We start from the raw sequence: 15,222 nt of genomic DNA, 5'->3' as shown, positions 1-15,222 counted from the left end.
CTACATACAAAGTCATTCACGAAAAGAGATTCCCTTTCTTTACCCAGGGTCCCAGCTGTTGTTCTGTTAGCCAGATTTTAATGAGACAGTGTTGAGGCAACTTCTGGGCCAGGATCCCTTAATAGAAGAATAAGAAATAGTCATAGCCCTTAAGACATAACCCAGAGCTAAGGCTTCCTCGAACAACCTTCCTTTAAGAGCCCTCCAGGCCTAACCCAAGAAGACTTTCCCAAATTCCATCCCCTCCCCAGAAAGGAACTCCAACACAAGGGTAACATCATCCACAGAGCCAGGATTTAAAAATAATAATAATAATAATAATTAATAAATATGTTAAATAACATTTAAAACAATAAATAGAAAAATAAACTGATAAATAAATCAAAGTACAAAATGCTTCCAAACTGCAACAGAAAAAAAAGACAGACAGAACACCTAATTGAGTAGCTTCAAATGTGATCACAAATGATCTCTTTTCACAGTTCACAGCTTTTCTCCCTCCTCTCCCAACTACCCTCTTCCCAGAAGGCTGATTCCAGGAGACCCCAAGCCCAGTAATATGTATCTTGGTGAACCCCAGCATGCATCAGGGTATGATGCTCCCTGCCCCAGTGCCCTCCAGCAAAGCAGCAGCAAACCCTCTAGAGGGGAGTTAAGGAAAATGGATCCAGGAACATTGGTACCAATGGCTAAAATCTCCTTTGATGGAGATGGAAGAGGAAGAGGAGGGTTATAGGAAGGCACACTCGGGGCCATGATGAGTGGGCCTCTCCCTACAGTGGCAGATCAGTACTATTGTGGCGGGTTTTCCGAGAAGTGCCATCATCTCGGGGTAGTGCCCTTTGTAGGCTGGACATTGCTGCGGTCTTTTTAAGATCAATCACAGCGTAGGAATCTGACCGGCGGGTGGGATAGGCAGAGGGCACTGGAGGACGAGGAGCTGGGGGACTCTGGTGCTCCTTGGGGTGGTCCCCAGCCCAGCCCTTCAGTTCCACTTGAATGTAGTTCAGCTGTCGGGGCGGTTCTGGACCTGGTCGACGGAAGTCAAAGTTGAATACTCGAGGAGACCCTCGCCGGCGGGACAGCGGCACAGGGAAGTTGATGTGACTTCGAGGGGCAGCCCGAGCATTTATGTAATTCTGGAGTGGGGTCTCATCCTCATCACCACCATCAGGGTAGCCATTGGAGGAAGGGGTCAGCCCATCTCTGGAGTCACCATCATCCTCATCTCCTGGCTGGTGAGCCTGGCTCTCCCACACAGGTGGCAGTGAAGGCAGGTTCTCATAGTGTAGAAGAGCTGCCCGCCGCTGTGAAAAGCCATTCCAGCTTAGCTCCTCTTGGCTCAGTCTCCAGTTCCCACCACGGGGCAGCCCCCCACCAGTGAGGTTCTCATATGTACACTTGGGTTGAGCCAGACACTCAGCTGGGCATTCGTTGTTGTTGTTGTGGGCTGGTCCACCCTGCTGGCCAGGGCAGAGAGGACCCCCACATTCTGGCCCAGGGCTGCCACAATAACCTTGACACTTCACCACATGACGGAGTGTGGAACTTGGGTCCAGGACAAACTTCACCTGACCTGGCTGCAGGAACACCTTGGGGTCTCGGCTGTCTAGGACACAGCTTCGAGCCCTGGAAGGGAACCCTACCCGACCCTCAGGCAAAGGCTGTAGGCAGCGCCGGCCCCTTCTGTCTTCCTCATTTCCAGGTGTATTGACGTAGGTATGGGACTGTGAAATAAAAGCAGATGCATGAAATCAGGGAAGAGCTGAGAGGGTCAAAGGGGAAAATGAACTTCCCCAAAGAGATAGAGACAAGGACTAGAGCTATAATTTCATAAGAAAAGGGAACTCACAAGTGAGGGAGCTCCCTCCACAAACACAGGATGGCTACCTGCCCTCTCTGCAATATTTATTCTTAGAGAGTTTCCTAAAACACAGAGAGTTTAAGTGACTTGACAGGTTAAGACATAATCTGTATTGGAGGTGGAACTTGAACCCAAGTCATGATGGCTTCTAGGCAGGCTTTCTGTCTACTAAATCATGATGCCTCTAATTCCAACATGAAACCCTCTCTCCTTAAAGGATATGAACAGACAATTTTCAGATGAAGAAATTAAAAAGAAATTAAAGCCATCTATAGTCATACAAAAAAAATGCTCTAAATCATTATTGATTAGAGAAATGCAAATTAAAACAACTTTGAGGTCCTACCTCCTCAAAATGGCTAAGATAACAGGAAAAGATAATGATAAACACTGGAGGGGATGTGGGAAAGCTGGGACACTAATGCTTTGTTGGTGGACTTGTGAAATGATCCAACCATTCTGAAGAACAATATGCAACTATGCCCAAAAGGTTATAAAACTGTGCACTCCCTTTGACCCAGCACTGCCACTACTAAGTTTGTATCCCAAGCAAGGAAAAGGATCCACATGTGCAAAAATGTTTGTAACAGCTCTTTTTGTGGTGGCAAAGAACTGGAAAATGAGGAGGTTCCCATCAACTGGGATATGGCTGCATATGACATGGTATATGAAAGTAATGGAATATTACTGTTCTATAAAAAATGATGAACAGGCTAATTTTAGGAAGGTCTGGAAAGTTTTACATAAACTAATGCTGAGTGAAACAAAAAGAACCTGAAAAACAAAAAGAACTATGGAAATTGAATGTAAATCAATATGTTAGATTCACTTTTGCTTTTTCTTGGTTTTTTTCCTCATGGTTTTTCCCTTTTGTTTCAATTTTTCTCTCCCAGCATGATTCATAAGGAAATATGTAAAAATATGTACGTGTATAACCAAAAGAAAAAAAATGTTGCTTTTACATGTAACTGGGGAAAATATATATATTTTTTTAAATTTAAAAATAAAATTAACAAACTTAAAAAAAGAAGAGACTTTCTAACCACCTCTTTCCTCTCTATTCCTCTCACAAGGCTCCCAATGGAGGGAACAGCCAAGCTTCCTTGGTGTTTCTTTTAACCCTGTTCCTGCCAATAATCCCAAAGTCAGAGGTTAGTAGACAATCATTACTCACTTGCTCTTCAGGGGCAATAAGGGCATGGGTGGACTCCTCTCCAAGGGAAGAATGTCGCAAGCTGCTCATAGAAGCAGGACGAGGAGTGGAATATGGCGGGCCATCTCCAGGGAAGTTGGGGAAGCCATTAGAGAAGCCGGACACAGTGTAGCCCAGAGCTGAAAGAAGGAACAAGTCATGACAAGATCATAACTAAAGACAACCATGCTGCATTTAGTATCTCTTCAGATACTAAGTATCTAGAGTACCTATCCAGAAGGAATCTTGCCAGACTTTAATCTTCTTCATGCAGAGTTCTCATCAGTGACTTAAAAATTTTCAGTTATCTCCCTATTACGTACCAAGTAATGTTCAAACTTGTCTACTTGATATTTGAAGCCCAGAAAACTATCTCATTTTCTTCCCAAAATCTATGGTCTAATCAAATCCCAGAATATACGCTGAACTTTCCCACTTCCATACCTTTGCTCATTCTTCTTCTTCTACTTACAAGATATTTCTACCAACAAACTACCCCCTACTTTTTGGGATTTTTTTGTAAGACAATTGGGGTTAATTGACTTGTTCAGGGTCCCAAAACTAGGAGTTAGGTATCTGGGGGCCAGTTTTGAACTCAGGTTCTTCTGATTCTAGAGTTAGTGCTCTACCCACTGAGGCATCTAGCTTCCCTTCTCCTCTATTTTTAAAAACTCACTCCAATCCTACCTCCAATACAAAAGCTTCCCCAACCTACCCAGGTCAAAGTGATTCTCTCTTCTTCACTCTCAAAACAACACTCATTAGTTTTGCATAATCTGGGCACTCTGAGTTGGGATGGGATCTATTTTCTATTAACACAGAAATTTCAGGAAGAAAATTCCCTCTACCAATATTAATCTATTATGGTTCTGCAACTTCTAGTTAGAGAAGAATTGCACTGAGAGATTGAATGATTTGCTAAGAGTCCCACAGCCCAAAGGTTTCTCTCCCTCCCCTTCTCCCCCCATCAAGGTGGGACTCAGGTATTGCTAACTCCAAGGCTAGCCTTCTATCCAGTCTGTGTCAGGCCATCTCACTTAAAAAATGCTTATTAATGGACAAACTAAACAGCCACATAGATGTTTCCAAGGCACTTCTTACTGGACCTGATGTGTTTATATCCTGTCTCTTAGTAAGCTTTTTATAAGCACTTAATAGTATCTGGCACATAGTAGGTACTTAATAAATGTTAACTGATTGATCAATTGAGGAGAGGCACATTTTGCATTTCATTTGGCATCCCCAGTCCACAATAATGTACAACAATAAGTCAAAATAATAGTCCATATCAATATGGTATACTTTAGGTTTTGGTAACCTTTTGATTTTACATATCTTCCAAAATGCAAACAGAAGATTTATTATTCACACTTTACAGATGCAAAAACCAAGATTCACAAAGGTAAATTGACTTGCCAAGGTTATACCAGAAATGTTAAGAGGTAAAATTTGAACCCAGGACTCTTAGCTCCAAGTGCTTAAGCCTCAAGCAGGTGCTTGCTGAATGAACAAAAATCAAGTATCCTGTCTCTGCAGAAACCCATACCTCAGAGATCTGGCACTTAAGAAAAATGTAGCTATTTGGGACCCAGTTTCAGACAAAGAGAAAGGAGGAATTGAAGTTCAGGGTGTCATTACCATAAAAACCTACCATCTCTTTCCTGAGTTCCCAATCATCAGTTAGGACACAGTAATTCCCAGCACTCTGGTGAGGCAGGCCTTGTGCCCCATTCAAGCTTAGGTTCATCTTTCCTGCCTGATCCCAGGCAAGGAAGTATAAGGGGGTTGAGAAGGGACTCACCATTAGCAGCATGGGGGGTCTGAGGCAGGCCAACCTCGGCTGAGTGGCCGCTCCGAGTGACAATGACTGGCTCTTCCATCACACTAATGCTATTGCACTGCATCAGGTCCTGTAGGAGATTGAAGAGCTCCTCAGCCCGAGAGCACTTGAACGCAAAGATGCCTGTTCAAGGAGAGAAAGATAGCATGTTAATTGGGGTTGCCTGACTCTGGACGTGCCATTTCATTTCCCTGCACCTCAGTTTCTTAATTTGCACAAAAGAAGCAACATAGGCTCTGCCTCAAAGTGTTCTTGTAAAGGAAGTTTTCTTATTGTATCCTCATATGTTAATGTCAATGTCAACCCTCTGCGATTCTGCTGGGATAGGAACTCTCTCCACTGACGCAAGTAGCAACTCAGGTCTAACTTAAAATCTTAGAGGTACCTGAAACTCAGAAGAATCAATGAGATGGGGTTCAAACTTAGGAGCTACCACAACACATGCTAAGTACAGAGTTCAGTATATTTTCCATGTAAATCAGGGGTTCTTAATCTAAGATTTCCCAAGATATATGTACTTGGATTAGAAGAGAAAGAAAATACACCTTTCTCTTCAGTAACATTACCACATTACTTTCCTTTGTAATCCTCTGTATTTTATTTTATTCATTCAAAAACATTATTCTGAGAAAAAGTTCACAGATTTCACAGGAATGCCTGAAGGTTTCATGACAAAAAAAAAAAAAAAAAAAAAAAAAAAAAAAGGCAAAGAACTCCTGATATAGATATCAGGAATACAAATTTCTCACATCATAGAAAGATGGCATCTGAATACTTCTCTACCTCCAAATAACCCCACCAATCCCAAGTTATAGCCTCAGCTACCAGTGTTCTAAAGAGACCACATCTAGAAAGCATCACACAGTTCTGAAGATGTAGTGACCAGGACTCTTTGATACAATCAGCTGCCCCAAAAAAAATCTCACCTTCAAATGATAGCAACAATCACTATCCCAGCCCTCCTAAGGAATAAGAATGCACAAAAACACGATAGTGGATATTTATTTGTTCTGAATGTTGTACCATTTTCGCTGGGGCAAAGAGTGGGAAGGAAAGAAATAAAATCAAACAAGTAAAGTGTACTAGGTGTTACCTGAACATTTTCAGTGACCCTGACTGTCCTTACCCAATGGACCTAATCACTCAAAAAGCACTAGTGAGCCCCCTACAATACTCCCTCTTAATTATGCCAATTATCTACCCAGCCCTAGGGAGTTCCTCCATGACTAGAGGACAAATTGGAAGGGGGAGTAGAATGGAAAATACCCTGTGACCTTGGATGGGCTAAACTCAGCAGTTGGTACATCCCTAAGTGACCACTTTATCCAGGGTGGGAAAATGTCCTCCCAACTTGTTCCACTCCTGGTTTTGCCTTCCCTGCCACTGTTTTCTCTTGCTGGCTGCCCCAGAGCCTTTCGGCTGAGGTCACTTTGACTTCTTTCCCATAAAATGGCTATGAGGACTCCAAACAGGTCCTACTTCCTCTTTCTATACAGACTTTCCTTTGGGGGTGGGGAGGAAGGGGAGTCACTTAGAGATACTTATTTTACAAATGAAGAAACACAGAACAAAAGATAGGATCCCCAAAATCAGCCCATTCTCTCCTCTGGGAAAAGTTCTCTAGCCTAAAGTGATTTTCCCCCCTTGTCTTATTCCAATTTCTAAAACACATGGTAAAGGAGCTTAGAGCTCTCTCACCCACAGACGCAGCATCCTCACTTCCCCTGAGGTGTGGGATATAGCTATATTCCACATATATATGGCAGCTTGGAATATGGCTATTTTTCTCAAGGGGACTATGGAATGCCTATATAATCACAGCCTGGGACTAGGTCAAAGCATCTCAGGGAGGGAGCCAAGCAAAACCATTGAAAAAGCCCAAGAATGCAAACAAGATAGTTCATCATTCTCCATGAACCCCATAGCATCAATACACTGCAAAAATGGCTGTGAAATAATACAAAGGAAATAAATTTAGTTTCTTTTTGCTGTGTCTATAAAGGAGACAATGATAGTAACCATGGTAAAGAGAGATCCAAGAACAGGTAGTGTGGAAAGCAGAGATCAGACCTGTAATTTCATCAGTGAAGGAAGTTCAGTGAGGAAGTTCCCTTTTCCAATGGATATCAGCAATGGTTGTGCAAGTTAAGAGTCTCAGAGAGGTACCTGGGGCACAGACAGATTCAGTGGTTTGTCTAGTGTCATAGTCAGTAGATATCAGAGTTGTGATAGAAATCCTTTCAACTTGAGAGATCTTCCCACACTTTACATTAAATGATCATCAAATTATAAAGTGGCCATAGAAGCAGCATTAGAACCACAGACTTGAAGCTGGAAGAGACCTTGGAATTTACCTAATTCTTCCCTCCCTCCTCACTGTAAAGTGGGGGAACGGAGATCTAGAAAAATAAAAAGAATGGTCCAGGGTCACCCACAGAAGTAAGTAGTAGAGAGACAGAATTCGAATTTAGGTCTTTGGAATCCAGAGTTGGTTCTCTTTCCATTCCACCAGTTTGCTTCATAATGAACATATTTCCAAACACTAGACTTAGTGCCCTAGCTAGATCAGCACCTTGCAAAGGGGAGATGGGCATGTGAAAGCCAAAAGCTGATCTGCCAAGAGAAGAGAAAAGAGCCTGCTTTGATTTCATTAAGCAGAAGCCCAGGCACTCTTTTTGTTTGTTTGTTCGTTTTGGGGGGTTTTGGTCTTTTGTATGTTAAACATGTGCACAAGAAAAATCAGATCAAAAAGAAAATGAGAAAGAAAGCAAAAAGCAAGCAAACAACAACAAAAACAATGAAAATAACATGCTGTGATCCACACTTAGTCCTCACATTCCTCTGAGTGCAGATGGCTCCCTCCTTCACAAGACCATTGGAACTGGCCTGAATCACCTCATTGTTGAAAAGAGCCACAACCATCAGAGGTGATCATCATATAATCTTGATGCTGTGTACAATGTCCTCTTGGTTCTACTCACTTCACTTAGCATCAGTTCATCTAAGTCTCTCCAAGTCTCTCTAAAATCATACTGCTGATCATTTCTTATAGAACAATAATATTCTATAATATTCATATACCATAACTTGTTCAGCTATTCTCCAACTTTCTCCAATTCCTTGCCACTACAAAAAGGACTGCTACAAACATTTTTGCACATGTGGGTCCTTCCCTCTTTTTTATGATCTCTTTGGGATACAGGCCCAGTAGAGACACTGCTAGATCAAAGAATATGTTTGGTAGATCTTTGAGCATGGTTCCAAATTGCTCTCCAGAATGGTTGGATCCATTCCCAATTCCACCAACGATGTATTAGTGTCCCAGTTTTCACACATTCCCTCCAACGTTTATCATCTTTTTGCGTCATCTTGGCTAATTTGAGAGGTGTGTAGTAGTACCTCAGAGTTGTCTTAATTTGCATTTCTCTGATCAACAGTAATTTAGAGCATTTTTTCTTATGGCTAGAAATGGTTTTAATTTCTTCATCTTAAGATTGTCTGTTCATATCATTTGCCCATTTTTCAATTGAAGAATGGCTTGTATTCTTAGAAATTTGAATCAATTTTCTATATATTTTAGAAATCAAGCCAGGCACTCCTTTTAAAAAAAATGATAGAAAATTCTGAGAACACTTACATGAACTGATGCCAAGCGAAATGAGCAGAACTAGGAGGACATTATATACAAGAAAAATAAAATTTTTACAATGATCAACAGAGAAACTCATTTACTCTCATCAAGATAATGATCCAAGATCGTTTTACAGGATCCATGAGAAGACCCACTTTCAGAGAGAGAATTGATGAATTCTGAATGCAGAAGTTTTGAAAAAACTATTTTTTATTATCTTATTTTGTTTGTGTTTTCTTTTGCAGATGGCTAATATGGTAATGACTTTACACATATAATCAAAATCAAAATGCTTGTCTTCTCAAAGAAAGTGGAAGGATGGAAGGGAGGGAAAGAATTTGGAACTTCAAAATTTGAAAAAATGATGAAAGTTTTTGGTTTTTTTTTAACATATAACTGGGAAATAATAAAACAAAATTTTAAAAATATTTTGATAACCATATTTCAATATGGTTTCCTTTATAATCCTATGCACTATATTTTAAGCATTTAAAAACATTCTAAGAAGAGTTGTTTTCTAGACTGCACCAGCCCACCAAAAAGGTTCGTGATTGTCTGCCTGTCTGTCTCTATTTCTCTGTCTCTCTCACAACTCCAGTTCCTCACTACTGCTTCTTTCTGCCAAGAGTAGCCATGGCTCTGGCTGGTCATTCACAACCACTTACCAGCAGCACTGACTCCCTCCTTGAGCCCACAATTCCCTTTAACTCAGAGCTAAGATTTGAACCAAGACTCTGTCTTCAAAGCTGGTGCTTTTCCTCCTATACCACACTGCTAGATTCTAATAATTTTTTCTGCCTTTAAAATGCTAACATAAGCTAGGAATTTTCACTAAGCCACGTGGAAGTGGCCCAAGGACAGCCCTGCATCCCCACACCCTTGTAGACTGTAGCCTACCTCAGCTAGAATCCCTAGGTCCCAGGTCCAGGAGAAGCAGGCCGAGAACAGAAATGTGCCCATGCAGCCATGAGAAGAGAGGCTGGTGCTCACCCTGTCCTGTCTGGCAGCGCCGGCCACTCTCAAAGGAGAAGAGGTTGGAGTCGAAGCCGTATCGCCGCAGGCAGAGGTAGGGCCACCGCACAGCATCACGCCTGTGGAGGTGCAGCACCAGCTCCCTCTGGGTCAGCTCCATCACCCCAGAGCCCAGCTCCATTCCCTCATCATCCACGTTTATTACCTAGATATCAGGGGGAAAGATCAAGTTGGGAAAGCATGGAAAGAGACATTGGAGCAAAAAAGGAAACAATCAGAGTAGTGGAGAAATTCTAAGGACCAATCTTGGGATTTAGAACTGAAAGGGAGCGTAGAATACCACAATACCATAAAGTGTCAGAATGGGATAGGGCCTTAAACATCACAGGAACAGAAATTTGGGGCTGGAGGGATCCCAGAGGCCATCAAGTCCAACTTTCATTTCACAGATAAAGAAAGTGAGGTTGAAGATTCAAAGATATGAAGTGACTTACTCACAATCACACAGCTAACAAAAAGGAAGCCAAGAATAAAACTTGTTTTCTGACTCCAGATCTTATACTCATCCTACTAGACCACTGCTTGTCAAGAGAACTGAGTTCAAGTTCCAGCTAAGACTGACTCACTATGTGGCTCTGGGACAATCACATCTTTTCTTCAACCTCAATTTTCACTTAAAATTAAGAGTCTTGGACTAAATTAATTATTTTTTTAGATCTTATCCAGCTCTGACCATCTATGGTTTTAATATGTAATCATGGTACAATTCCACAAAAAGAAAGAACAGTAGATTTGAAACTACAGAACTGGGTTCAAATCTTAACTCTTTTATCAATTATCTGTGGAACTCAACCAACTTTTTAGGCCTCTGCTTCTTCCTCTGTAATAGTAAGAGTCTGAATGCAATTATTTCTAAAGTCTCTTCCAATGATAACATTTTGTGATTCTAAGATCTTGAATCTCAGTCTTCCTCACATACCCATTCTGGGCATTACCAGAGTGGAAGGTGGCAATTCAGAGGCTTTTTTTTTTTTTTTTGGGGGGGGGGGGGAAGGCTCAAGAAGAAGGTGAAAACAAAGGCAAAAAAGTACTGACTCTCTCCTTCCTTCTCTGCTCAAGAGCTGCACTCCTTTGAGACAAGGGCTCCCCCTTCAGATGGGTTAGTAAAATAAATCCTAGCTTCAGGGGACATTAGGGATGAAAAGGGGCTCCTCCTACAGGTAGAAGAAAGTTCTTTGGTTCACAAAAAAATCAACTGTCACTTGCTCTTATGGGCCTGAACTGATTCCTTCTGAATCATCTCTTGATTCTGGAGCACCTTAGATGCTGGCCCAAGAGGTTTCCCTGGAATGGGAAGAAGTGGAGATAAAGGGAGGAAGGGTGATGAGGAAGGTAAGTACCTTGAATTTAGTAGGATGGTTATTTGGTATACTGTCTCTGTAGAGGCAGCCAAGGCAGCTTCCCATGATGTCAAAACAGCTGGTCAGCTCTGAGATGAAAATGCAGGACAGAAGCAGTAAGATCATAAGGCAGAGTCCCAGAATATACTCTGCTCCTGGGTATGGAGCCTTGTACAAAGCTTTATAGTGGAAGCTGGGTTTTCTGTCCCCTACACCTCTGCCTCCCCAGTCTAATTCACAAGCATCTATTCTGTCAAGAACTGTGCTAGATGTTATGAAAGCAAAATAAGAAATAATTCTTGACCTTATAGATATTATGTTTGCTTTATAAAACAGGCTAATAATTTTTATCAGTATGAGGAATTCCCAGTGAGGAAACAGCATCTACCAATATACATCATTATCTTTGCTGAAATTTCCACAAAGGATTCTGAGAGGTTAAGAGATTTGCCAAGAGTTACAGCCAGGATGTGTCAGAGGTGAGACTTGAACTCAGGACTCCTTGCATCCGGATTGGTTCTCTAGCCAATGAAGAGAACCCCACTAAGTGGAGGCAGTCTAGAAGAAGCTAGACTTCTTATTTATCTTCTTTTTATCTAGTTTTTATTTGTTCATACTTACCTGTTTTACTTTGAACTCTTTCTTCCCTATGAAACGTAGGAGCTAGCATTCTGCTGTTTCTCTGGCCCATCCTGCACTATAATATCCCATAATGGACTAGTAGAAACTCTCTCATAGTAGACCCAGCTTCTTATTTTTTCCTCAATTTCCAGGATGGGAGGATCCAGGTTAAACGTAACAAATATAATAGTTTGTGACCAAGGGAAAGGGATGAAGGGGAGGCAAGGTGGATGATTACAAATGTCAGCATCACTTCTTCCACGAAGTCTTTCCTGAAAAGTTCGGCTAAAAGTCAGATCAGCCCTCAAATTTGCCTGGACCCCTTCTCTGTCCTAAAAACCTATTCTCTTGTATTCCAAACATTTGCATATGTTCCCCTTCCCCTTCCATTAGACAGGAAAATCCACACAAACTCTTTTGAGTCTGAAAGGTATTTAGATTTCTAAAGCCTAGCATAGTGCCCTAAACACACACACACACACACACACACACACACACACACACACGCACGCATGCACACACACTCTCTCTCTCTCTCTCTCTCTCTCTCTGTCTCTCTGTCTCTCCAATAAATCTTTAATGAACTGAACTATGATGTAAACCCAAACCTGAAACTAAGCTAGAACAGAGTGAACCAAGAGAACAGACAAGTGAGGGATTTGAACTTAAAAATGATAGTTCACTGCTATCTGCATGATTAACATTCTCCTGTTCCACTCCAAAGTTCTATTTCAACTGAAAAAACTTTGAACATCAAGTCCTTAGTGAGGTGTTTTCTCCCTCATCCCCCATATCCTCCAGCATAGATCTTACCTCACCCAGGCCATTGGGGAGCTGACCATGGGCAGGGGACAGGAGAGAACTCCCACTTTATCCCCACAATCTTCAGTGGGGCATCATGGTAGCTATCTTGAAAGAAGTCACCCAGGCTCCATCTGGGATAGGCCCAAAGTTCACCTGGCAAAGAAGACAATGGGACAGCAAATTTAGCCAGAGACCTTTCATCCGTGGCCTAGAGGTTATGATTGTCAAGGAAACCACTTTGCCTTGAATCTTATTGCTATGAAAATCATCCTCTATCTATGTAAGATGTTCAGTTTTTCAAAGAACTTACAAGACAAATAAGGCAGTAATTATTATTATTTGCTTTTTATGGAGAGACAAGTTTTCCTTCAAATTCCATTTTCTGGAGCCCTCTAAAGGTGTTCCCTTATTTAAAGTCTTATAATGCCTGAGTTCTCTGGCCCCAAGACCAATAATATATCTAAATCTCAGAGCACGGAAGCCTTAGATATCTGTAAAGGAGAAAGGAAATAATTATATACACCTTTATGTGCCAGGAACTGTGCTTTTTAAAACCATTATCTCACTTGGTCTTCACAACAATATTGAAAAGTAAGTCCCGTTATTATCCTTATTTTATCACTGAAGAAACAGGCCAAGTTACTTGTGCAAGGTCACATAGCTAGTTTTTAACACCATCTAAACTTAAGTCTTCCTGACTCCAAGGAGTCCTCTGATAGCCCTGAAACTGAACCCTTTGGTTTTATCAGTCTCTTAATAGAGTTTTGAGATACATTGTATCATCTAGCTCAAGCTAAATGTAATTTGTAACAAATGGGAAAATTGAAACTTGTAATATTGTTGCAAATGAGCAAATAACTCCCTTCAGATAACAGAGTGGTAGTAACAGAGCTGGAATTTGACTTCAGATTCTCCACTTGTAAATGCTCCATTACATTCAATTTCCATTACATTCAACAGCACAAATCACAAGAAATATTTTGTTTTCTAAATCAATCCAGTTCCTAATAGTAACAAATATGCTTTTAGACTATTTCTGTCCTGAGACAGACCTTGCTATGCCCAACTGTTTCTCAAAAGTTCTGGGCAACCCACCTGACACCTCCATGAACTCCTCTGCCCTGCAGAGAGATCAGACTTGTTACCTAATAAAACTTGCCAAGCAAGATGTTTCAAGATCCCTTTAGATAATAACATGATAATAGAAAGAGAACAGGCCTAGGGAAACAGGAGCACGGAGTTTGAGCCCTTGCCCTGACTAGCCACACGGATCTTGGGCAAGTAACTCCAGGCCTGTTTCTTCCTTCATTGGACGAATTGAAGTCCCTTCTAGGTCTAACATTCTGTGTTTTCGTGTTGAAGTTCCCCCTAGCCCCTCTCACTTCATGTTCTGTTTCTGGAACTCCCCGTTCTTGGCTCTGTTTCAACCCTATCTTTTCATCTCTCACATTCCAAACTCTGTATTCTAATATTCTACGTCCCACTGAGTCTTATATTCTGCACTCCTACATTCTTTGCCTGATTTTGTCAATTATGCCGATGACCAGAACCAATTAAAATGTAATTAGGAAACATTTATCAAAATAAATAAAAATACAACAAAATACAAATATAACATTTTAAAACTAAGTCCATACGCAGACCGCAGAAATCCTTATGAATGGCTCAAGGCTCCCTTTCTATCGAGTTTGGCTTACTAGTCATTGCAGTCCTGATAGTCTGGTCTGATGGCCTAACACTAGGTTCCCGGGTCTCACTTCTGCCATCCATCTATCTGTTCTAACACTCCAAGTTCTCGGGCCCTCCTGGCTCTGCCATTCCCTGTCTAACATTCTAGGTGCTCAGGCTCCTTTCCGTTCTGCTGTTCTGTCTGTCCTAACATGCCATTCATCTCTGTTCTAACATTCTAGGTGCTCAGGCCCCCTCCAACCGAACAGCTCATCAGCCTGCGGTGCGGGGCCCTGTCCTCTCTCTGGGCGCCGAGGCTCCTGCAGCCTCCAGACCTCCCTGGCAGGGGCACATTCAGCTCCGAGACCTGAGGAATGCAGGAGGCCGGCCCGCCGGACACCCTCGGCTGCCGCAGCGCCCACCCCGCTCAGGCCGGGCCCGGCGGCGAGAGCGGAGCCTGAGAAGAGGAAGGGGTCTTCCCCGCGTCCGGGCCCTCAGGGATGCCCGCAAGGACAGGGGCGGGGCCGCTCCTTCCCCCGCGCTCTCGGAGTCCAGGCCCGGCTCCTCCACAACTCAAGGCCAAGGGCAGCTCCCAGAGGGCGGAGAGGAGGAGGACAAGAAGCAGGAGGAGGGGGCGGCCGGGCCCAACGCGCCCCGAACTCACATCGCCCCGCAGTCCAGGCGGAGCCAGGGGCCCCGCTCCCGGCTCCTGGGTCGGGCTGGGTTGGGTCGGGTCCGGTTCCAGCTCCGGCCCTACAGCGAGGCCTCGCCTCCCCGCCCCGCCCCACCCCGCCCCTCTCTCCGCAGCTGCTACCGCCGCTGCCGCTGCAAACCACCACCGCCACCGTCGCAGCCGCAGCCGCCGGGGTCAGAGGTCGCCCCGACCGTACCAACGAGACGCGAGCAACCGGCCCGGGGCGCGGAGAGCAGAGCGCAGCCTGGAAGGTCTCCCTCTAGAGGACGTGTCTGCTGTTGCAAAGAGCCGGGAACTCAGGGGGTCGCCAGGGGGCGCTCGAGGCCGAACCAACCAGTTTTCATCAACAAAAGACATAATAGCCTTTCTATGGAGCCTGAGGTTGGCAAAACGCTTTACAAATAGTACTTTCTATATCCCAAACCCGGGATGGAGGTACTGTTGTTATCTCTATTTTACAAAGGAGGAAAGTGAGGCAGTCACAAGTGAAGTTACTGGGATCACGCACGGGGGAGGCACTGGGTGGAACGGTGGGG

The 15,222-nt window shown here is 43.1% G+C and overlaps 1 protein-coding gene across 6 annotated transcripts; it reads right to left on the bottom strand.

The window, feature by feature from the left end:
- Positions 1 to 274: 274 nt before the first annotated feature.
- On the bottom strand, positions 275 to 14,899 carry FRS3 (fibroblast growth factor receptor substrate 3). Of its 6 annotated transcripts, XM_074310958.1 has the most exons (7): positions 14,657 to 14,807; positions 12,334 to 12,477; positions 10,900 to 10,988; positions 9,518 to 9,704; positions 4,858 to 5,019; positions 3,039 to 3,196; positions 275 to 1,727 (listed from the first exon to the last, which is right to left on the bottom strand). In XM_074310958.1, the coding sequence occupies exons 3-7, from the start codon at positions 10,963 to 10,965 to the stop codon at positions 774 to 776; spliced, it is 1,527 nt and encodes a 508-aa protein (XP_074167059.1). In that variant the 5' UTR covers positions 10,966 to 10,988; positions 12,334 to 12,477; positions 14,657 to 14,807; the 3' UTR covers positions 275 to 773. The 6 variants fall into 6 exon arrangements, with proteins under 6 accessions (XP_074167059.1, XP_074167058.1, XP_074167055.1 ...); XM_074310957.1 differs by lacking the exon at positions 14,657 to 14,807 and adding an exon at positions 14,883 to 14,899 and having other exon boundaries at positions 10,900 to 12,477; XM_074310954.1 differs by having other exon boundaries at positions 10,900 to 12,477.
- Positions 14,900 to 15,222: the final 323 nt, after the last annotated feature.

This window comes from Sminthopsis crassicaudata, chromosome 4, assembly GCF_048593235.1.
Source record: "Sminthopsis crassicaudata isolate SCR6 chromosome 4, ASM4859323v1, whole genome shotgun sequence".
NCBI classification, from domain to species: Eukaryota; Metazoa; Chordata; class Mammalia; order Dasyuromorphia; family Dasyuridae; genus Sminthopsis; species Sminthopsis crassicaudata.
Note: the sequence above shows the minus strand (reverse complement) of the source record. Positions and strands in the feature narration are given on the sequence as shown.